The sequence below is a fragment of the Motacilla alba genome, chromosome 3 (genome assembly GCF_015832195.1).
Source record: "Motacilla alba alba isolate MOTALB_02 chromosome 3, Motacilla_alba_V1.0_pri, whole genome shotgun sequence".
Taxonomy (NCBI): domain Eukaryota; kingdom Metazoa; phylum Chordata; class Aves; order Passeriformes; family Motacillidae; genus Motacilla; species Motacilla alba.
The window spans coordinates 104,719,850-104,741,328 of NC_052018.1; the positions used below are offsets into that span (position 1 = coordinate 104,719,850).

Consider the following 21,479-nt stretch of genomic DNA (forward strand, 5'->3'; position numbering starts at 1 on the left):
CTCCGGTGCCACCGCAGTCCCCAGTCGCCCTCCCGGTGCCCCTCGGCCCGCCCCGGCAGCGGCGCCGGCCCCGCCTCGTCGCGGGCGGAGGAGGCGCAGGCGCGGCGGCCCCGGCCCTGCCCCAGCCCCGGCTGCGGCGGAGGCAGCGGCGGAGCCGGCGGGGCGGCGGCGGCGGCGGGATGGCGGCGCCGCTGAGCGACGGGGACCGTCGGAAGCAGATCAGCGTGCGGGGCATCGCGGGGCTGGGGGACGTGGCCGAGGTGCGCAAGAGCTTCAATCGGCACCTCCACTTCACCCTCGTCAAGGACCGCAACGTCGCCACCCCCCGCGACTACTACTTCGCGCTGGCCCACACGGTGCGCGACCACCTGGTGGGGCGCTGGATCCGCACCCAGCAGCACTACTACGAGCGGGACCCCAAGGTGAGCCCCGGCGGGACGAGGGACTGGGGCTGGGCGGCTGTGCCTTCACCGAGGGTGTCCCCGTGTCTACCTGGCAGGTGTCACTGTGGGTGTGACCGCTCGGCCTCGTACCTTGCATGCAGCTGGCTGTGGGGCGCCTTGCCACGGCTGTGCACCTCGTTCATCCCACCGTGATTTCTTCCCTGTGGGCATCATGACACCTGTATCCCTTACAGGAATCCCGCTGTTGCTGTGTCCCCATGGGCATTACCATGGTCATGTCCCTTGTACACTCCTCAGCATAGCTGTGTCCCCACGAGCCTTGCCTCATCTGTGTCCCTCACACGCATCTTGCCATGCCTGTGTCCCCACGGACATCACCACAGCCATGTTCCTTGTGCAGTTTGCCATGACTGTGTCTCCACAAACTGTTCTGCAGTCCTGTTCCACTGAACCTTGCTGCAGCATTGTCCCCCCTCAGACACCCTCATAACTGTGTCCCCCTGCACCTTGTCACAGCCATGTCCCCTGTGGTCCCACTCTGAGCAGGTCCTTGCATGGGCATTGCTGCTGCCAGCTCCTCTGCATGCTCCACTACGGTCACGTCCTGCACTCATGCTGCTGCGGTGGTGTCTCCTGTGGGCATCATCACCTCCATGGCTCAGCACAGCTGTGTCCTGACTTCACTCCTGCAGAGCACACAGGCAGCTCAGCTTTGAGGCTGGAGAGGAGTTTCTTGCCTTGCGAAAACCAGATAAGCTCTCCCAGGTCACCAAACCCCGGGGTTCCTCCCCACTTGCCAAGTCAGGACAGTGATGCTGGAGGTGGTGGGGGCTGCAGGACATAACTCAGACTTAATCCTTTTGAATTAAGACCCAATCCAGCACTTGACTGGAGAGCCACAGACAGCAGGTGTGTACAGAGAAAGTCATGTACCTTCCCAGGGTGCAGGCAAGCAGCCACCTCCCTGAGTCAGCTCTTTTCCCAAGATGATGAATATTGCCTTGACGCCAGAAACAAAGTGCACTTTCACGACAGAATGGCTGCATGTGCACTGAGAGTTACACTGGTGCATGGGACTCTCCCTTTTGTCCCAACTGATACAAATGTGCCCTGATCTGTATTGCAGCACCAACAGAAGGGATTGCACAGATCCCATAAAGGCTCAGAGGAGCCTGGAGTGAGTTTGCTTACTGTCCTCTACACTTAGATTTTCACTAGAAATGCGCCCCTGTGGGAGACTGAAAGGAGCAGAGCATTTGTGTGCCATGATTCCAGTCTTTCTGATGAGCCCCAGGGAACAGACTGACCCCTTCAGACTCCCAGCAGAGGTGGCAGAGTGGGGAATGCTGCTGCTTAGCAGGGAAAGATCCACACTACAGTGGAAAGAGATTCAAAGGAAAGCACAATTTGAAGTCAGGTAATTGCTCCATTAAGAATTCTGTTTTATTTATAAAAATATCCATAGTGATGAATCTGAGTGAGGGCAAAAGTTTGCACAGCCTGCTTCTCATCCCACAGACAGGCCTTCGTTAGCATTTGCAGCACAGACACAGCTCCTCTCAAACTTGGAAGGTCACTGCATAGTTGTGCCAGGAACCCTGCCACCTATGGGGCAATTTACTCGTTCAACGGGGTGAAACGGGAGTGAAACTCAGTGTGGGGTGAGCAGGAAAACCCATGAGATGAGAGTGCTGGAAAATCACTCACAGGAAGGTGCTGGCCCTCAGCCCAGCCGGCCTGCATGGGGCAGGGGGCTTGCTCTGGCTTTTGGGAGACTGGATCAGCTCAGCCTAGGAAAACTTTAAAAGCCCAGCGTAAACATCACCTCAGCTGAGCCTGACAGTGTATAAATATATCATTCAGCATCCTAGATAATAGTTGCCCTGAGTTAATTAGGGAAACACTTAACAGGCAGCGAGATTTTTCTATAGAAGGCTGTTGGCAGGGAGATGCGTGGTGGAGGCTTGGCTGGCGTCCCGCATGAAATTCTTCTGACAAACAACTCTGGTGCGTGGTGTTCAGGAGCAGGCGCCAAAAGCCAGTCTGGGAAGACATCCCTACTCTGGAAAATCCTTGGGTCTGCTCTTGATTTGAAGCAGCTTCGGTGAAAGCAAAGTGCTGTGCTGTGTGTAAGCATCTCGCTTTGCCTCCCCAGCGCATTTACTACCTGTCCCTGGAGTTCTACATGGGTCGCACTCTGCAGAACACCATGGTGAACCTGGGCCTGCAGAATGCTTGTGACGAAGCCATTTACCAGGTAAAGTCTTGGGGATACCAGGGTCCCCTTGAGGCTGAACTCTTCCACACAGATGGCTGAGTATCTTTACTTCTCAGGGCTTTGCCTGAGAAGGTTGTTATTTGGACTACACAAAATGAAGCTTGGCTCTTTCTTAGTGTTTTTCATTCCCTAGAGAAGACAATGGGGGGGCCTTGGGGTTCCTTGGAGTTGGAGTACATTTTTTCCAAACCACCATTTCCCTGTAGTGAGTGGGAGAACCCAGAAGTGTATACTGAAAACAACACCCAGCATCCTAAATGACATGAGAGTCACAGGCTGCAAAGAGATTTCCATTAGTGGGAGAGATGATTGTTTATCACAGGAGATGTAGTGTAATGGGAGAGACTGGGACTAGAGCAGTAAAACACCAAATTACAGTTCATACATTGAGGTACACAAGGCACAGCAGCAGCCCTGGCAGGTAGAATTTAATTGGTGGGAAAGGAGAAAGGAGGGAAATAATTTGCTGGAAATAAAATGTCCTCAGATGATTTCCCTCTTGAAAATAACACAGCTGGGTATCACCAAGCCAATCACTAATGTGAGGTCATTGTTACTTACTTATATGGTTATTTGCAGACACCTCTGCAACAGCACAGTGACCTTTTTTGACAGAAAACCCTTTATTTCTCCCAGCTTCCCTTCTCCCCTCCCTCTGCCCTAGCAGATTGATCCATGTTACACCTTGTAGCAGAAGTTGGGCACTTGACTGTCTGTCTACATGAGGTGCTACAGTTGCTGCTGAAACATCCTGGCAAGCACTTTCTCTGCCAGGAGGTCGGAAGGGATTTCCAGGGAGGCACCTGTCTCCTCTCTGAGGTATTGTGCCTCAGAGAGCAGGCTGGCTTTTTTTCAGGAGCATCCTCTAAGTTCCTTTGCAAGACAATTTCCAAGCGCAGATTTGGCCTGACATGCCAAGGCTACCCTTGCTGTAGCCTCCAGCCTGTGGAGCTCATTATGGTCCGTGGCCAGGTTGCTTCGAAGGTCTCATATCCAGCATGGCTCTGTCACTGAGAGACTTCGTCTCAGTTTTTTTGTCCCCATCACTCTGTGCATGAGGCTTTCCCATCTTGTGGTTGCAGACCATGGAAGTGCTGGGGAAACTGCGGAGCAGCTGAATTGGCTTGACACCATGCTGTCCCCCCTGGCACCAGGGTGAGCTGCTGCTGTCCCCTGAGAGTCTGCACCCCTGGACTCCTGGAGAGTCCTTGCTGCTGGCAGCCTTAGCCTTCATCTGGCAGGGGCCCCCAGACCGTAGAACAAATGGCTCAAGAGATGTAGGCAACCACTTCCAGCCACGGACTGCAGCCAAGGAGCTCGGTGGCAAGCTGGGCAGGATGTGGGAAGCACAGAGAGTGATGGTGAATGCTGCAGTCACTGCTGCCAGCCTGGCCATGCCCTTCCTCAAGGACTCAATGCACGAGCAGGGGGTTAACCTCTTCTGCCCAGGCAGGACTCGGGGCTCCCTTGCACACAGGCTCCACCATTCCCCCCATACTGTCTCCAGTGTCAGGTTTGGTCAAAGGGTACCCTGACCTGAGGGGCTGCTAGGGCATGAGAGTTTTGTCTGAACTCTCTAAGGAAGCCTTCTTCATCGGAAAGGAACATCTGGTGATGGGCTAAATGGTTTTCCAATCAATTGGGCTGCCCAAGGACTAGGTGCTGGTGACATGCTTTGTAGAGAGCGATGCAGAGACCTTGTGGGTTTAATTTCCCTCAGTGTGGGTGGTTTTGGGATGTGTTTGTCCTCCTTGGAAAGCAGCTCAGGACATGGGGTTTGTTTGGTGACATGTTCTGCTGTGGTTCTTCCCCAATAGCTGGGTTTGGACTTGGAGGAGCTGGAAGAAATTGAAGAAGATGCTGGACTGGGAAATGGAGGCCTGGGCCGCCTGGCAGGTAATAATACAGGGGGAGGGGAATTCCCTCCTCATGCAGAGTGCATGGGGACCGAGGGTGGCGTGGCTGTCACACCCTCACCACTGGCTTCTGCCCCACAGGCCTTCAGCAGTGTGGGACCCTCCTGCCTGCTCCTGGCTGGCCAGAAACATCCCCTCCCCAGTGAGAGCACCCCAGAGCTGTAGGTGTGCGTTCCGCAGTGCAGCAGGCAGGGCTGTGGCTGGAAGAGGCTGTCTGGAGCCTTTCTCCTCACCTCCCTGTGAAATCTCTCACTTCTCAGAGGCACTTAACAGCTCTCACACAGGCAGATTGTTGGCTGCTATTTTAATCTGCCTGTCCTGTGGGACAGCTGGAGATGAGACCTCCCCAGCATGGAGTAAATGCTGGGACTGATCTTTACCAGAACTGTCTGGATTGAGGGCTGGAAGGGTTTCCTTTGGAAGCAATAATAGTTAAGTAGCTGGTGGTGCAGCAGGTCGGGGTCAGAAGCTCTGCTTTACTGGGCAGACAGGCTTAGGGCAAGGCAAGTTTAGAAGAGGTCTCACTGCAACAAAACTGGATTTGGGGTTTTGGTGATCTGTCCTCGTCACCAGCAATTTTGGGGGTTTGTGGTTGCTCAGCAGGACGTGCATAGAGTCCTGCTGCAGACTGTCTCCCTGTCTCCCTTCTACACATGGGTTTCCTCTGAGTAATAAACATTTGCAGCAGCACTGTTGTGGCAGCTCCTCATTGCCATGCACAGCATGCTGTAGCACGTGCAGCAAGCGAGGAGTGAGGTTCCTTGCAGAGTGCCCATGCTCTGCTCCTACAGCCTGTTTCCTTCACCCTTACAGCCTGTTTCCTTCACCCTTACAGCCTGTTTCCTGGACTCCATGGCCACACTGGGGCTGGCAGCGTATGGTTATGGCATCCGCTATGAGTTTGGGATCTTCAACCAGAAGATTGTAGATGGCTGGCAGGTACTTGGAAAACTCGGGTCCTTCTTTCTCCCTCTCTTTCGTGCTGTGGACAAGGCCTGGATGTAAAAGGCACTGCAGTGCCTTGAGATGCTCTTAAACTGGGCATTTGAGTCAATCACTGGGCAAGATGATGTGAGAGTTGAGCCACAGGGCATGGCTGAGACCAGAGATCTGCCTGCCTGGGTCTCCACAGTGCAGCTGCAACAACCCCAGAGTCCCATCCAACTTGGCAGTGAGTCAGCAAAGCAGTCAGACTAAGGATGGAGATGTGCCTAAGTACCTCAGGAAGGAGTCTGGCAAAGGATGTGTTTGATTGTTGTGGAATATAGGCAAATGTCTGGGGTGATTGCTGCTCCTGTGGGTTCCCTGGTCAGTGGCAGATAGGGATTAAACAGGACTTTTCCTGTAGCATTAGTGATCATACTATTTCCCAGTGAAAATAGGATAAAAAATGCCTTAACTGGCAGTTTTCCGTAGTATGTGTCTGGAAATGGTTTTCATTAGGAGACTCAGCTTGCTTCGGTGTATAAAGTATCTTTTTCCCCTTAAAATACCACTCTGTAAGTCAGGGACCATGAGAGGTTTGAAAGTTGTTTTTTCCTGCTTCTCCACAAAGAAGCTGCAATGCTAGACCCCATAAATGGTGAAAACAGGGAGGGGAAAGCTTCCCCTGTATTTGACTTCATGTTTCTTAAAAAAGAACAGGGGTGGTGACATGCTGGGCTGTGACCCTCCCCCCAGCCTTGCCCCTCCTTGTCCCACTATCTCCCCCTTCCTTTAAGTCCCACCCCCCACAGCAGAGAAATGCATGGAGGCACAAAATGTCTCTGGATAGCACCAGCCTAGGTGGCTCTGATGGATTCACTTTGCTCCCATTGCCGCAGTTGTGAGCTGAGAGCAGAAACCCCCTCTGGCAGAGGGCAGAGCAGTTAACAAGACCCGACTTACAGGGTGTGGCTTGTGGCCTGGGTGCCACATCCCACATATTCCACAGTATCCACAGTCAAACTGGATGTAAAGGCCTGGAGACAGACCGAGTGCAGTGGTCTGTGCAGTTTGCGTGGCTCAAACCTTATCAAAGATCCACAGAGGCTGATTTATTTATACCGGCTGGGATGCAGTCATCCAAGTTTTGGAAAGCTCAGCTATCCTCTAGAGGCCTCTGCATATCCATTTTTAAAGGCAGCTTGCTGAAGCTTTGCTTTTAAACCGGTCTCCCTGTGAAGAGCCATGTTCAGCCTTCTGGTGGAGCCCCAAGGCACTCCTTGAGTGAGGCCCAAGACACTCCTTGAGTGAGCCCCGAGGCACTCCTTGAGCCCCATGTGCCCCTTGCAGGTGGAGGAGGCGGACGACTGGCTGCGCTACGGCAATCCCTGGGAGAAGGCCCGCCCCGAGTACATGCTGCCGGTGCACTTCTACGGCCGTGTGGAGCACACCCCCGAGGGGGTGAAGTGGATCGACACCCAGGTACCACCGTCAAGTCTCCCTGCTGGGCTGGGGAAGGCCAGACCGGGTAACCCTGGGCTGCCTGAGGTCTTCAGGCTTTGTTTCTCTCCCAGACTGGCCAAACTCCCTCTGCTACCCTTGCAGTTATGAAGGTGACTTCGTAGCCTATGGGGTTTGAGGAGATAAAAGCTTTTGTTGAATTGTTGCAGCAGGATTTGAGAAAAAAGAGAGATCTATTGATCTCCAGGGCAAAGTCCCACGGTCTTACATGGATTTGTGTTGGAGGAGGAGAATTGTAGCCTCCTTCCACGCTGCTCCTGGCCACTGTTCACTCACACTCTGTGCATTTTCAGATGGTTCTGATGCTGCTGCTGTGCAGAGGCATGGAGCAACCCCAAGAGCATTTAACTCTTGTTGTGAGAGCAAGTTCCTCTTTCCCACAGCAGCCCAATGGGCAGAGTGCTGTCAGGGGAGGCTGGAGGTGTGGATTCCAGTTCCAGTATGCCTGGAGGCCTTGTTTTGTGGCATCATGGAGCACAAACACTCCTTCAGCCTCTCCCACAGTTGGGGAGGTAATGCTGTACTTCAGGAGCTCGTGCTTGTTCAGGCTACTGCATCATAGGTGCATTCCCATTTCACTGCTAACAAAGGCACAGGTTTATTAAAAGGATCAAAGCACTGCTCAGGGTGGAGGAAAGAAGGACAATTGATTTCTCTGTCATTCAGGGAGATGACCTAGCCTTGTTCCCATAATGTTCAGTGGTCTCTCAGCCTGATGAATCAGCTCAGTTACTCCGAGGAGCTCACAGCCACAGAGCCCAGGCATTCTCTTCAGCACCGAGAGCTAAAGCTCAGGTACAGAGTCACTTGGGCCCGCTCAGAGGAGAAATAAACCATTTTATTTCTGGTTGTCAGAGGCCGTGAAGTGACCCGGGTCATTGCCACGTTAACAGTGCAGGGGTTCAACACCGCAGCCCCAGCACAGTGAACACCTTGGGAGCACTGTGCCAGAGCTCTCTGGCCCCCAAGTGCAGCAGGCATCCGTGCCATTGCATTTCAACTCATCTCTTTTCTGATCCTGCTGGTAGTCTGGGGTTTCAGGGACCCCAAAGACTGCTTCCTACAAGGAGGTGAGTTTTCAGATAGTGCTGCTCAGGGAGCAAGTTGGAAAGGTTCAAAAAAGCCAAAGATGCAGTCTCCAAATATAGCATGGCTGAGTTCATGTGATGTGTGCCCCAGCCCCTGGGCAGGCTCCCTGCCTGCTTCCATGTTCGGAGCTGGTAACAGCAGCTCGGAGAGCCTGAGCTCTTGCTGATTCTCCCCAGAGGAGAGCTGTTGCCCATGCCAGCATGAAGAGGCTGTTCATGACCAACATGCTGATCTGCCCAGGTTTTCCCTGCTGTGTGAACTGGGAGGTCCAGGGTTACTCCCTGTAGCCATGTGTGCAGCCTCCTGAGGCTTAAGCGTCACCTGCAAACTGCACAAGGAGTTTCACACTCCATGTTCAGTTCAGGTGCTGGAGATCTCAGTGGAGTTATCCAGGCAGGTTCAACAAACCCTGAATATTGGGTGGATGGCTCTGGAAACGGTGCTGCAGTTGTAGGGTTTGGTCCTGGCAAGTTGCAGAAGGCTTATGGGCAGGATTCAGGCTGTGGAGTTCATCCCATAAGGAAACACAAAAGTCCAAGCTGCCCTGGCTTTACCCCAGTACAGACAGAATCCCAGTGGGCAGCTGAGGGTGCTTTCAGTGCTCTGATAGGTACCCCAGTTGGTACAGGAAGGACAGCAGGTTTCTTGCAACTCTCTTTTGCATGGCATTGATGGGGTTGAAAGTCAAGTTGGTCAGTAAAGCTCCAGAAAGCTCTGGTTCTCCTATGAATGCTTTCCCAGTAGGTGGTGGAAGTGCCCATGATAGCAGGGAAGTCTGTGAAGCTCAGCAGGTGTAGTGTAGTGAGGTGATATTCCTTCCACAGCCAGGACTTGTCTTTGTCCTCTGGATTCTTCTTTCAGAGGTTTCAGCCTCTGTCCCACGTTCTCTAGGTCACTGTGCTGTAACCAGGGGGGAACACTGTCCTTTTCAGGTTGTCCTTGCCATGCCTTACGACACCCCAGTGCCTGGATACAAGAACAACACTGTGAACACCATGAGACTCTGGTCTGCCAAGGCCCCAAACGACTTCAACCTCCAGGAGTGTAAGTGCTGTCCCTCCACTGCCTCTCCTCTGGCCAGGCTGGGACACAGTTGTCCCTTTGTGCATGGCACCTGGCGCAGCACTTTGCATCTGGCCTGCCTTGTGTTTGTTTCATAGCTGTCTCCAAACCACAGCACTGTGTGCACATCCATGGATCACGCTACTCCCCAGCTGCTTCCAGAGCCCTCATACACCAGGACACCCACCCATCTCCTCCTGTCACTCTAGTGCCTTTCACACATGTACATTCCCATCCTGTCCCATTAATACCAGCCTGAATATTCCTGTTACAAAACCTTTCTGCAAAAGAGGGAAAAGTGTGGTGTCAGGGATCTGCCTGAATCTCTACAGCTGCTGCAGTGCTGTGTGTATTTCTCTCCTGCAGTCAATATGGGTGACTACATCGAGGCAGTGTTGGACAGAAACCTGGCAGAAAACATATCCAGAGTCCTGTACCCAAATGATAATGTGAGTGACTTGCTTGCCCTCTTCCCTACTGCTCAGAATCATCCTTCCTGTAGTTGTATCTCCTTGTTTGCAAGCACTGCAAGGTCATGGCCATCTGATGCTGGTTGCTCTGCTTTAATACAGTATAGGTTGTCCCTATAATTCCCAGTGGACAGGTATGGCTCTGCTGGCTCCGGAGGGTCTTTGCTGGCTGATTGGCAGCTAAGAGTCTGGCCCATATGGTGTAGCTGCTCTGTTCCATGCTGCAGGGAGGGGAAGACATTACTCCTTCAACTTCAAGGCAGTTGCCAGTTTACACAGTGGGGACTCATTTCCATCCCCAGTTCAAGGGATTTCTTGCTGCAAGCACTGTCCCAGGCCAATCACTCACTGGGCTCTGGGTCCAAAAGGGAAGAGCCCTCACAGCTAGTCATGGATTGGCATCTGTTCTGGAAAAGCAAATCCCCTGCACTTTGCCCCACACCCTATCAAACCTGCTGGTGTTTTAAAATGGACCAGCAGAAGGCACGGTGTGCGTGAGGCAGCTGGTGGGTCCAGAGACACGCCTGACTGTTGCAGAAAGCCCAAAATCCTTTGTCAAAAAACCCTGCAAAGGATTTTGCCACGAGGGAGGGAACGGTGCTGGTTCAGTAGGAGTAGCATGGATGGGACAGGCTCTCTCTGTCTCTCTCAGTTGCTCTCTCTGGAAGCAGCTGTTTGGGATGCCAAGCCCCTTGTGAGTCCCTACAGCTGCTGTCCACATCAGAGACATATGAGAAACATGCACATTTGCCCTGGTGAGGAGCCAAATGTGTGAAGCCTGTTGGGAAGCCCCTCGGCGTGGAGAAAAGCATCTCCAGGGCTTTGGCTGCCAGGTGGGGATGGCAGCTGCAGCTCTGATGGATGTGGTGCCCCCACTTGCAGTTCTTTGAAGGCAAGGAGCTGAGGCTGAAGCAGGAGTACTTTGTGGTGGCTGCCACCCTCCAGGACATCATCCGCCGCTTCAAGTCCTCCAAATTTGGCTGCCGAGACCCTGTGAGAACATGCTTTGAAACCTTCCCAGACAAGGTGAGTCCGTGGGCAGAGGCACTGGGGAAATTTCAGCCAGACCAGCCTCTCATGAGGGAGAGCAAGAAGCTCAGGACTAAATGGGGGCATTTATACAAACATCCTGGCAATTTGGGTTGTAAAACAGATGATCTCCGGGCCTGTTTTCCCAAGGAAAAATTTGTAATTTGGAGTAAAACTTGAAAAGTTTGAATAGCTCCATTACTGAGAGGTCTGTCTGTTTCTGGGTTGTGGGTCAGGAGAAGAGGGTTGGGGCTGACCCTTACCCCAACCCCATGCATGCAGAGCACTGTCACAGTCCTGTCACTGCCAGAACTGAGACCAGCAAGTCTGTGTTGCAGGTGGCTATTCAGCTAAATGACACCCACCCTGCCCTGTCCATACCAGAGCTGATGCGAATCCTGGTGGATGTGGAGAAAGTGGACTGGGACAAGGTGAGCAGAGCTGGGAGGACTGTGCTGAACCTTGCAGGGGAATGACCTGTGGGATTTCCTTTTCCTGCCTGGAAAGCACATGCATTAACCTGCTGTCTGTAACGCAGGCCTGGGAGATCACAAAAAGGACCTGTGCCTACACCAACCACACTGTGCTGCCTGAAGCCCTGGAGCGCTGGCCGGTCTCCATGTTCGAGAAGCTGCTGCCGCGGCACCTGGAGATCATTTACGCCCTCAACCAAATGCACCTCGATGTAAGGGACTGGACCCAGGCTGTGGGAACTCTGGGGATCTTGGTGTGACCACCTTTAGGGTGGGAATGCTCCTAGGTCCTGGGGCCGTGTCACTCGTGTCCCTCTCCCTGCCTGCAGCGTGTGGCAGCTCTGTACCCAGGGGACATCGACCGTCTGCGGAGGATGTCGGTGATCGAGGAGGGAGACTGCAAGCGGATCAACATGGCTCACCTCTGCGTCATTGGCTCCCACGCCGTCAACGGCGTGGCCCGCATCCACTCTGACATTGTGAAGAACTCGGTGTGAGTTGGGACGCACCCGGGCACCCTCTCCGCTCGCTGGGCTTTGCCTGCCAGCTGGGAAGGGTTAGCTGGGGCAGCCGGGTGTCCAGGTCTACTTTGGTTGCCTTGCTGGGGAGACTCTCTCCCTTTGGAGCTGGTGAAACTCTTGGCAGTACAGCTGAGGAAGGGGGTGAGAGGCAGCAAAGAGTTCACAGCTGTTACGGGGAGATTGATAGAGCCTGCCCTGAGACTAGAGCATACACTGGGAGGGCCCAGCTGTAGCTCAGGTGGTGGTGGGTGGCTCAGAGCTCTCTGGTGTTCCAGGTTCAAGGATTTCTATGAGCTGGAGCCAGAAAAGTTTCAGAACAAGACCAATGGGATCACGCCGAGGCGCTGGCTCCTGCTGTGCAACCCAGGATTGGCCGACATTATTGCTGAGGTGAGTGGTGATCATGTGGAGTGAGGAGCTGAGCGTGATCCCTTTGGTCACCTCTTCTTGTGGTCTGGTCAGCCCTGGAGGTGACACCTGGCAGCTCTGTGGGGACAGCCTGGGAGGACCATGCTGTGGTACGTGTAGGTGTGAGGTTGGCTGGGCTCTAAAGCTGATGATGAAGAGTTGGCCCAAAAAAGCTGCAGAAATCTGGATCTGGTCCCTGCTCTCGTGGGGACTGCACACAGGCACAACCATAGGGGTTGTCTGGACAAGTGTTCAGCTTCATAGGCACAAAGGAGCTCCTCCTATGGAGGCCCAGCCCCAGTTCTGTCCCTTGTATTTCCCAGGCCCTTTAGGACAAGTTTTTACATCACACTGCAACATGCCATGACTGAATATCATCATCAGTTGAATGAATCTTCATGTCCTGCCCATTGGTTTCTCCAGCTGCCAGGAGGCCATGACACATGTGCACACCTCTCCCTCTTCCTGCTAGAACTCCTTGAGAAAGGGGGGCTTGTCTGAATTTTTGCAAGTGCCCTATTTCCATTTGGCTTCTTTGTGATGCAGAGAAATAATCTCACAACAAGAAACTGTGCCTCTTTTCCTGGCCACACTGCCTCTTCCAGTTCCCAAGGGGACTGTGGCACCTCTGCTGGGAAAGGGCAGTTGTGGACTGGGTGAAGTGTCTCATGACATTCCTGATTTGTTGTTTTAGAAAATTGGGGAAGGCTTTATCACAGATCTGAGCCAGCTGAAGAAGCTACTGGAGTTCATCGATAACGAGACTTTTATCAGGGATGTGGCAAAAGTCAAGCAGGTAACGTGCACTGGAGGTGGCCTGGGGGAAGAAGGCTGAAAGCACCATGCTGCCAGGAACATCCCAGCAGCAAATGCTCACTTCTGATGCAAGCCCTGGCAACTCATACCTGTCCCTCAAATTCTTCTGCCAGGAGAACAAGCTGAAGTTTGCAGCCTACCTGGAGGAGCAGTACAAGGTGAAGATCAACCCCATGTCCATGTTTGATGTCCAGGTGAAGCGAATCCACGAGTACAAGCGGCAACTGCTGAACTGCCTGCACGCCATCACCCTCTACAACCGTAAGTCCCCCAGCCTCTCACTGCCAGGGCTTCTCTCCAGGAGGGAAGACAGAGTGGCTGAAGGCTCACACAGAGCTCTGGGGAAAAGCTCACAGCCCAAATCTCCAGCCCAGGTGACCTCCACACCTGTTCTACAGCTGTCGAGACTGACCTGGTGCAAGTTAAGACCCCATTTCCCATTGTATACATGGGGCCCCTGCCCATTCCCAAAGGGAGGCAAGTCATTGGAGCTCTGCATTGTTCTGGCTTGAGGAGTTCTCCAAGGATCTGAATCCCCAAGGATTCTGTTGCTGTTTTTTTGCCCACCACAGCTCCAGCAGATGTCTGGTTGGGCATCAGGGTCCTACAAGGTTGATGTGTCCTTGTGACATGGGCTGAGATCCCAGCCCGCCTCTGATCAGGCAGTAAACTCTGCCCAGTTTATCTTCAGTTCTGAAGATTTTAATTTATTTTTTTTTTAAGATCAAATTTGAGCTTTCAAATTTGAAAAAATTTTGAAGAAAGATCCCTGCTCTTTCAGGCATCAGATGTAATCCATCCAAATCCTTTGTGCCCAGGACCATTATGATTGGAGGAAAGGTAACCTGCATTCCAGACTCGATGCATGTGTGGCTTGGGGTGGAGGGGATGGAGAAGGTCCTTTCCCCTTTCTGTGGTTTTGCTGGTCCTGCTGTGGATTAGCCAGCAGCAGGGAACGCCTCCACGAACTGGGCTGAGCAAGGCTCCATCACTGTTACCCCATGGCTCAAGACTTCTCCTCCCAATAGGGTGTTTTCCCTAATTCATGGCTGGGAGACTTAGAATGGTTCAGGCTCTGGGGAGACTTTATTGTAGCCTTTAAGTGCTTCAAGTGGGCCTTTTAAGATGGGGACAAATGTTTTAGCAGATCCTGTTGTGATAGGAAAAGGGATAGTGGTTTTAAATTGAAGAAGGGTAATTTAGATTAGATCTAGGTGGAATTTTTTTCAATCAGTGTGGTGACCCACTGGAAGAGGTTGCCCTGAGGTGATACATGCTCCATCTCTGGAAACATTCAAGACAGGTTGGGTGGGGGTCTCAGCAACCTGGTCTAGTTGAAGATGTCCCTGCTTATTGCAGGGGGGTTGGACTAGATGTCTTTCAAAGGTCCTTTCTAACCCAAACCATGCTGTGATTCCATATGAACAGCAGAGGTGAGGCTCAAACCCACAGCAGTGAGAACCCTGCACTGTCATCTCTTATGCTCTCCCTTCCTTAAAAGCCTTCCCCATTTCTGGACTGCTCTTCTTCAGGCGGCCCCTGGCTACCACATGGCCAAGATGATCATCAAACTCATCACATCCATTGGTGAGGTCATCAACAATGACCCCTATGTGGGGGACAAGCTCAAGGTCATCTTCCTGGAGAACTACCGGGTATCCTTGGCCGAGAAAGGTATGTCTGGTCTTCTGTAAGCACATGTCAGAAGTTAGGCGTGTCCCAGCTGAGCCCAGGAACGGGCTGGCCTGAGAGGCAGTTGTGGCAGGACACCTGGCTGTCCCCTAGGAAGAGCCTGAAGGCTCCACGCAGGGCAGGAAGCCAGCTTCGTGCAGGAGCGGCAGCAGCTGCTTGGGGTCATGGCAAAGCTGAGCCTGGCCCCAGAGTTGTGCTGTTTGGGCTGAGGGCGAGGTCAGAAGGGCCACTGGCAAATGCCAGTCCTGGCTGTGGGGAGCTGCAATGTGCCAAGGATTAACTCCTGCTTCTCTTGCACCTGGCAGTGATCCCAGCAGCGGATCTCTCCCAGCAGATCTCCACAGCTGGCACGGAGGCCTCAGGTACTGGCAACATGAAGTTCATGGTGAACGGGGCCCTCACCATTGGTACCATGGACGGGGCCAACGTGGAGATGGCTGAGGAGGCGGGCGAAGAAAATCTCTTCATATTTGGCATGCGGGTGGAGGACGTGGAGGCCCTGGATCGGAAAGGGTTGGTGAACGCCACGGCTTGTCAGATGGGGATGCAGGGCTCAGCTCTGGTGGGGAGAGCCATGTTCTCTGGGTGGGACACCTCCCTCTCTGGGCAGCTCTGGAGCAGGACAAAGCAGGGGGCTAGAGGCAGTCTTTGCCTTGGGCTGGAAGCATTCAGCTTGCCCTAGGACACTGGCTGTGAGTGGGACACGGCGCATCAGACACTGCTGCTGGTCTGAGCCACGAGCAGGGTGTTCTGATGGGCACAGCCCTGGGAGCAAGGCCCCTCATTCAGGAGCTGTACCACATCCTTGCCTGCCCTCCCTGCCCCAGACAGAGCAGCAGTGCCTAGAGGTGTGTCTGCTGGCACAGGTACAACGCCCGGGAGTACTACGAGAGCCTGCCCGAGCTGCGCCAGGCCATCGACCAGATCACCAGCGGCTTCTTTTCCCCTCGAGACCCCGGCTGCTTCAAGGATGTTGTGAACATGCTCATGTACCATGACAGGTGAGTCCTGGGAAGCATCCCTGTGCAGGGGGGAGCCCTGCCTGCTCATGGGAAGATGTCTGTCCTGCCTAGAAGGCAAACCCCAGCCAGACTCTGCTTTGGGTTTCAGGTTTAAGGTGTTTGCAGACTATGAGGCCTACATTAAGTGCCAAGGGCAAGTGGACCAGCTGTTCATGGTAAGACTCGCCCACTGCTGAGTGGGAAGACTGGGGGTAACTGGGATGAGTGTGCTCCAGTGGAGCCTTTCTTAGGGACACTGCAGCATGTGGGTGCCCTGGGGCAGGGTGAGGCAGGTTTGGCTGCTCCAGCAGCCCCACACCATGATGTTTAAACTAGCCCCCTGTTTTAAACTAGCCAGTGCAAGGCACTGGCAGGACAGGAGATGGATGAGCAGCTGAGTACTGACATTGCCTCTCCTCTTCCCAGGATCCCCGTGAATGGACAAGGAAAGTCATCAGGAACATTGCGTGCTCGGGCAAGTTCTCCAGTGACAGAACCATCACAGAGTATGCCCGTGAGATCTGGGGTGTGGAGCCTTCTGCCACAGCAATCCCCCCACCCAACCTGCCCCGAAATTGATGCAAGCACCAAGGGAAGGAAGGAGGGATATGCTCCCATCGCAGGAGGCCTCACCTGCATTTCACCACCAGTCAGATGGGCTCAGCTCTGCAGAACCAAGGCCTTTCCCTCAGAGGGATAGAAGGATGCTCTGAGGAGGAGCCCTGACTAAGGAACAAGAGCTGGAGGGCAGGAGAAAGGACCTTGTGTTTGCACCTACCTAGCCTGCATGTGCTGCATAGTGCTTTTAGTGACATGACCATGGATAAGTCTTCCATGGCTGTGCTCCATGCTTAACAAGGGCTTTCCAAGTAAACCCTCCCCTCCCGCTGTGTGCAAGGGCCTGGCCTCCTTGACCCTGCCCCCAAAAGTAGGATTAGCCAACACAGAGTGTGTCTTTCTCCTGCAGAGGTCTGCCGGGCCCAAAGCTGAGGGAGAGAGAGGCCCATCCCTGCCCATCCCCTTCCCCAGTATCACCTGAAGAAGGGGGGGCTGGCTGTGAAAGCAGCTGGCCCCAGGGCAGGCACCAATGTCAAACACTGTGCCACAAGCAGGAGAGCCTGGGATCAGCCACTTCCTTGCCACAGAGCTTACTGTAGCCTCTTCCACACCTCTTACCTAACTAAAGGCCCAGTAACCAAGCCACTCCAGGGATTTTTAGCCTCCATCTCTGCATAGGGAGGGCTGTACCTGCCACTGCCAGCTGGGTAGCTGAGCCTGCTGCCTCTTGGCTCTGCAGATACAGCTGTGTGTGTGTGTGCTACTCTGGGGGTGAACATGGATCACATCCCTGGCACTCTTCCATAGCAGGGTCATGCTGCTCCACATGTCCCTCCCAGTGCTGGGGTCACAGTTTAACACCCGTAGTGCTGTGTAGTGCACCAGTACTGCCCTGTTTGACACCAACTCATTAAAACAACCCAAACACCTGCTGGTTTGACTTCGGACTGACTTGTGACTACTCCATGCCATGCAACCTCTGGGTTCAGGTTGCAACAAGTTCAGGCCACGATGCCTGAATCACTGCTGTCCTTGCCAGCTGTGGCTTTGCTGTCCCTTGCAGCTGGCAGGGTGCTGGCACCACCATGGGGGGGCAACATGCCCATGACAGGCTGACTCTATGCACTGGGGTGGGGGGTAGTGTTGGGTTTGCCCCACAAATGGCACACAGGGCTCCTGAACTAGAAGTCACACAAGCAATTCCCATCTCCCCCCTTCCCAGGGGAGAAGCATACCTCAGCTGCAGCCAAAATACAGGCACAGACCCTCTGGGCTCCAGCAGAGTCCCTCCCCTAGAGCTGGCAGCAGCCACAAGGATTTACCCACTCCCAGCTGCAAGCTCACCTCCCACACACAACCCCACTGCAGCCCCACACCCAGCTGACCTGCTCCGCATGGGGAAAATGTCCCAGAAACTACCAGGTAAGACTGGTACAGCTAAAGTGATCAGCAGTCATTGCCTTTATTAAAACTACACCACTTTTAGATAAACATTTCGGTTTAAATTTCCAAGCATATCACTGGGCTGCTAACAGGAATGGTGGTGGTGGGACCACCAAGAGCAGCAGTACTCGTGCCGGAGTCCCAGCTCTGTCTCAGCAGGAGGAAGGCAGCCAGCCAGGCCCCATCTCAGGCTGCACTTTGCCCCAAGCCAGCTGCCAGCAGCAGCACTGACTGGAATGTGTGTGTCACTCTCCAGAGGCAGGTAAGTATTTCCCGTCTGTCAGTGCGATAAATTAAGGTTGACGCTCTTGTATTGTAGTGGCACAGCTACTTCATGAGTATCAGGGGTCAGAAACCTCAGGGACAACTGTGCTAATGGCAGAAGAATCTTGGTACAAGAACAAGCTACTGTCTCTTTTGCAACTAGTATGAGCCTGCAGCTATAACGCTGATGCATGCTGAGCAGTTTATTACTATGCTGTACACCCCTGACCAGATCCTGGGGGCAGCACAATTCCCTTTGAGCACTAGTGACTAAACCTACAGCACCTGGTACTGCCTGTATGGACTGACAAGGGGCAGAAGCCCAGCGAGGCAGTGTGTGACTGACTCCTCTTTCAGTGCAGAGCTCTTCAGTGGCATAAACCAGCCCCACTTCTAGCCCTGAGCAGGGCAAGGACATCCTCAGAACCTCTTCCTGTGGGAAAGGCTCATTTCCACTTCTGCCTTCTGAACAATGGCTGTCAGAGGGGCTAAGATGTGCTACTGGAAGTGCACAGAAGGCAGGGGGGGAGAGATGGGGAGTGACACCCCAGACTTATTTTTGCAAAAACTATCACTGCCAGAACAGCACTGCCACCAGGAACAGGAAAACCCGACCCAAGGAGTTAAAAAGTAGTTGAGGAAAAAAACCCCCTTGCCCTTCTCACCAAAAAGCAGCACATGGCTGTCCGGGTTTGTACAGGGGTAATGGAAGACATCCATTCCAGCAGCCTGGGCACACACTGTCCATGGAAGAGGAGATCAAGCAAAAAAGTAATCTCACAGTTTCTGGCTTAAATGCCCATGTCTGCAGTTGATACACATGTGTCATTCCAATCCTAATAGGAAGTACTTGTGAAGAAGGGGAGGAGGTCCACAGAGGATAGCAGGGATGAGAGCAAAAAATAATGTCCAGAAGGAAAAAGGTACAGAAAAGATAAAAGGGTACTAGCCTTTCCCATTAAATACATGTTTCAAGAGGAAGAACAAAAAAAAAAAAAAGTTTCATTTATTTTCCAAATGTGTGCAATTATCCCAACACTTGCAGCACATTGTGACTGAAGAGCTAAATAAAAATACCTCTCACTACCTGGATCCTCCATGTATTTGTAATTACAGCCTCTGATCAAAAGGAAAGGCAAAACATGTATTTTCTAGAAAGAGAACACCTCAAACTCAAGCAAGACACCTGCGGTAAGGAGACGTGGCAAAAGCCATTTGCCTACAAATGTATCTCTACATGATCCAAAAACAGCAGCAGTGTTTAAAAGTGAAAGAAACATCCTTGGTCATGACGCAGTGTCCTAGGAACATCTGTCCTCAGCAGTACCGCGAGGGACGGGCGAGGCTTTGCTGCGCTTATATTTTTCACGGTTTGGTACTGGCTCCTGGGCTGTTACCACCCCTCCGTCCAAGTCCAAAAACAAGCCAACAGCTTCTTCCTTCTGCCGTCACAGATGCTGATGCCAGAAGCTGGAGTTGCCAAGGGTACACATCAGGACTGGAATGGGAATCCCTGACCTTCTCTAGTGCCAGGGATGGAAGAACGGCAGACTGACCCACAGGGAACGGGGAGGAAAAAGAGAGAGGAAGGAAATGAAAATCTCTGTGCTGACAAGCAGACAGTCTTCAGTGATGATGCTCATGTTCAGATTTTCCCAGGAATTCCCTAGAAAAGGAAATGACAAAGCAGTGACACTTGGTTCTCCTATACGCTGGTGCACGCTACAGCCTGCAGGTCTTCCCGTTCCCCTGGCAAACGCTATGACTCGAGCATTTGCAGCTACAGGGAACAGCACCGAGCTTTGCTCTCACACCCACCAGAGGCTCCCACTGAAAGAGCCAAACTGAAGCCACCGCTCTGCCAACAGCTCCTCCAGAGCATCCGGCTCGCAGCAGAGATGAGCCAGAAAGTGCTCCCAGATTTCGGTGGCTCCCCTTCCCAAAACCTGCTTTGCAAGGAGGTGGAGAGCTCTGACTCCTGTGTAGCTAGCACAGGGTCTGCAAGGCCTCCCTGGCGGTCAGTTGCCTAAGATAAGAAATGCCTAGTCATGATGACTGGACCTAAGAAGCCCCTCTTTTGCCTTCCCACCCTTGTTATCTCTCTGTAAGACAACAAGTCACTTTTGCCTCGACCCTTACTATTAGACTGTTTCCCAAAACTCCTGTACCCTGTATAAACCCCTACTTCTGCCCAGTTTGGCAGAAGAGCTGTCACTAAGACCCTTTGCAGAAGCTGCCAATAAAGACATCTCTGCAGAACCTCATACAGCCCTTCTCCTCTCTCTCCCTGCGTCTGCTGCTGAAGCATTTAGCAAGCCAAGAGCTGAAAATCACCAATAAGCTGAGAATCACTAAAAAGCTGATCTCACTAAAGAGCTGAGCTTGCTAAGACTGCCTGTGGCTCTAGAGCCTGCCTAAGGGGCCCAGACAGGTTGTACTTAACTAAACTTCGCTGTCTGGGACACCCACAGCAGCCGTTTTCGGGGAGACCCCGCAAAGCCCAGAGCCACATTACCCCGGGATGTCCCCTGTGGGGAAAGCAAAGGGTGCCAGGTGCCCAGCCCCAGCCCAGGGAGCGCAGTTACCGCAGTATCCGAGGTAGCTCTGGACTCCTGTAGATGTACTTGTGCCGGTAGCCGAGGTCTGTGTGGAAGGGCACAAACTGCACCTTGTAGTCCCGGAAACTCCGCGACGTCGCTGCGATGTTGTAAAGCTGAACCCAAGGGGAGGCAGGTGAGGGACTGGTGTTACTCCAACCCAGCTCCCCCTGCCAAACCCACGGCCCCCTCAGGCACGGGCGAGGGGCCCTGGCTTGAGCAGCTTTGGTAGCTTCAGCCTCATTTCACTACTGATTTGCCACCTCCAACACTACAGGATCTGCAGTCCCTCTGGGCTACGTGTTTTACACCTCTCCATTACTGACTTCTTGCCTGCCTGAGATGTTGTTCTATCCACACCAGTTCCTCCCACCAGATCAGTTTGCAGAGCCACGTGTGTACCTTTTTTCCCAGATGAAATGGTACCACTGGATCATCCTCAGCATGAAGGATGAGCAGGGAGCAAGAAATGTATTTCACACTGTAAAACAGAAAACAATGTCACAAAGGCTCAGAGCAATCCCATCATTCTCTGACACCAACACATGTACATTTTAAAGAAAACTGTAATGACAAGCATGTTCTGTGGGTTATAAACTACAGTTTAAAACCTTATCTGGGCATCATTCATTTGATCTATAGAAAATTTACCAGTGAAAGAAATGCTTATAAAATTTTCTTGCTGTTTAGACCAGAGAAATGTGGCTCATTCTACTGTAAATCATCACCTCCCCCAGGTCTGGTTTGGTTTCAGTATTGGAAACTCACAAATGCTCAGGCTCTTCAATGAAAGACTCAGTGAAAGGAGACAATGTGATTACAGGCAAGGTGGCTTAGGCAAATACACAGCAAAGAAATCTTCCCAAACCTTCCTTCCATGTTCCAATGCTACTGTTTAACGTGTAAGGTACACTTGAAAAGCACAAATGGCATGAACCAAATCAGCATATCCCTGAGCAGTCTCTGTTCTCTCTGTTGCATCTGTCCTTACTATGAACAATTAAAAAAGACAG

The 21,479-nt window shown here is 52.8% G+C and overlaps 2 protein-coding genes across 2 annotated transcripts in view; one reads left to right on the top strand and one right to left on the bottom strand.

Annotated features, from left to right (window-relative positions):
* Positions 1-103: 103 nt before the first annotated feature.
* PYGB (glycogen phosphorylase B) lies at positions 104-17,102 on the top strand. Its single transcript, XM_038131320.1, has 20 exons — positions 104-422; positions 2,560-2,661; positions 4,500-4,578; positions 5,434-5,537; positions 6,873-7,004; positions 9,065-9,176; positions 9,561-9,643; positions 10,547-10,690; positions 11,032-11,124; positions 11,232-11,378; positions 11,496-11,659; positions 11,963-12,077; positions 12,790-12,891; positions 13,025-13,172; positions 13,693-13,751; positions 14,444-14,585; positions 14,909-15,116; positions 15,470-15,604; positions 15,714-15,780; positions 16,031-17,102. The coding sequence occupies exons 1-20, from the start codon at positions 180-182 to the stop codon at positions 16,181-16,183; spliced, it is 2,532 nt and encodes an 843-aa protein (XP_037987248.1). The 5' UTR covers positions 104-179; the 3' UTR covers positions 16,184-17,102.
* A 500-nt stretch (positions 17,103-17,602) lies between these two features.
* The window catches only part of ABHD12 (abhydrolase domain containing 12, lysophospholipase), a 39,411-nt gene continuing 35,534 nt past the window's right edge, over positions 17,603-21,479 (bottom strand). Inside the window, 3 exon segments of the mRNA XM_038131324.1 lie at positions 17,603-19,535; positions 20,455-20,582; positions 20,869-20,947. Of these exon segments, the coding sequence (XP_037987252.1) occupies positions 19,496-19,535; positions 20,455-20,582; positions 20,869-20,947 (247 nt within the window). The 3' untranslated portion in view covers positions 17,603-19,495.

What these genes read in the sequence shown, in the direction of transcription:
- PYGB (XM_038131320.1), top strand. Translation starts at nt 180, where the DNA reads ATGGCGGCGCCGCTGAGCGACGGGGACCGTCGGAAGCAGATCAGCGTG. An exon ending in TGAAGTGGATCGACACCCAG is followed by an intron (nt 7,005 to 9,064) that starts GTACCACCGTCA and finishes TGTCCTTTTCAG; the next exon opens with GTTGTCCTTGCCATGCCTTA. An exon ending in CGACTTCAACCTCCAGGAGT is followed by an intron (nt 9,177 to 9,560) that starts GTAAGTGCTGTC and finishes TCTCTCCTGCAG; the next exon opens with TCAATATGGGTGACTACATC.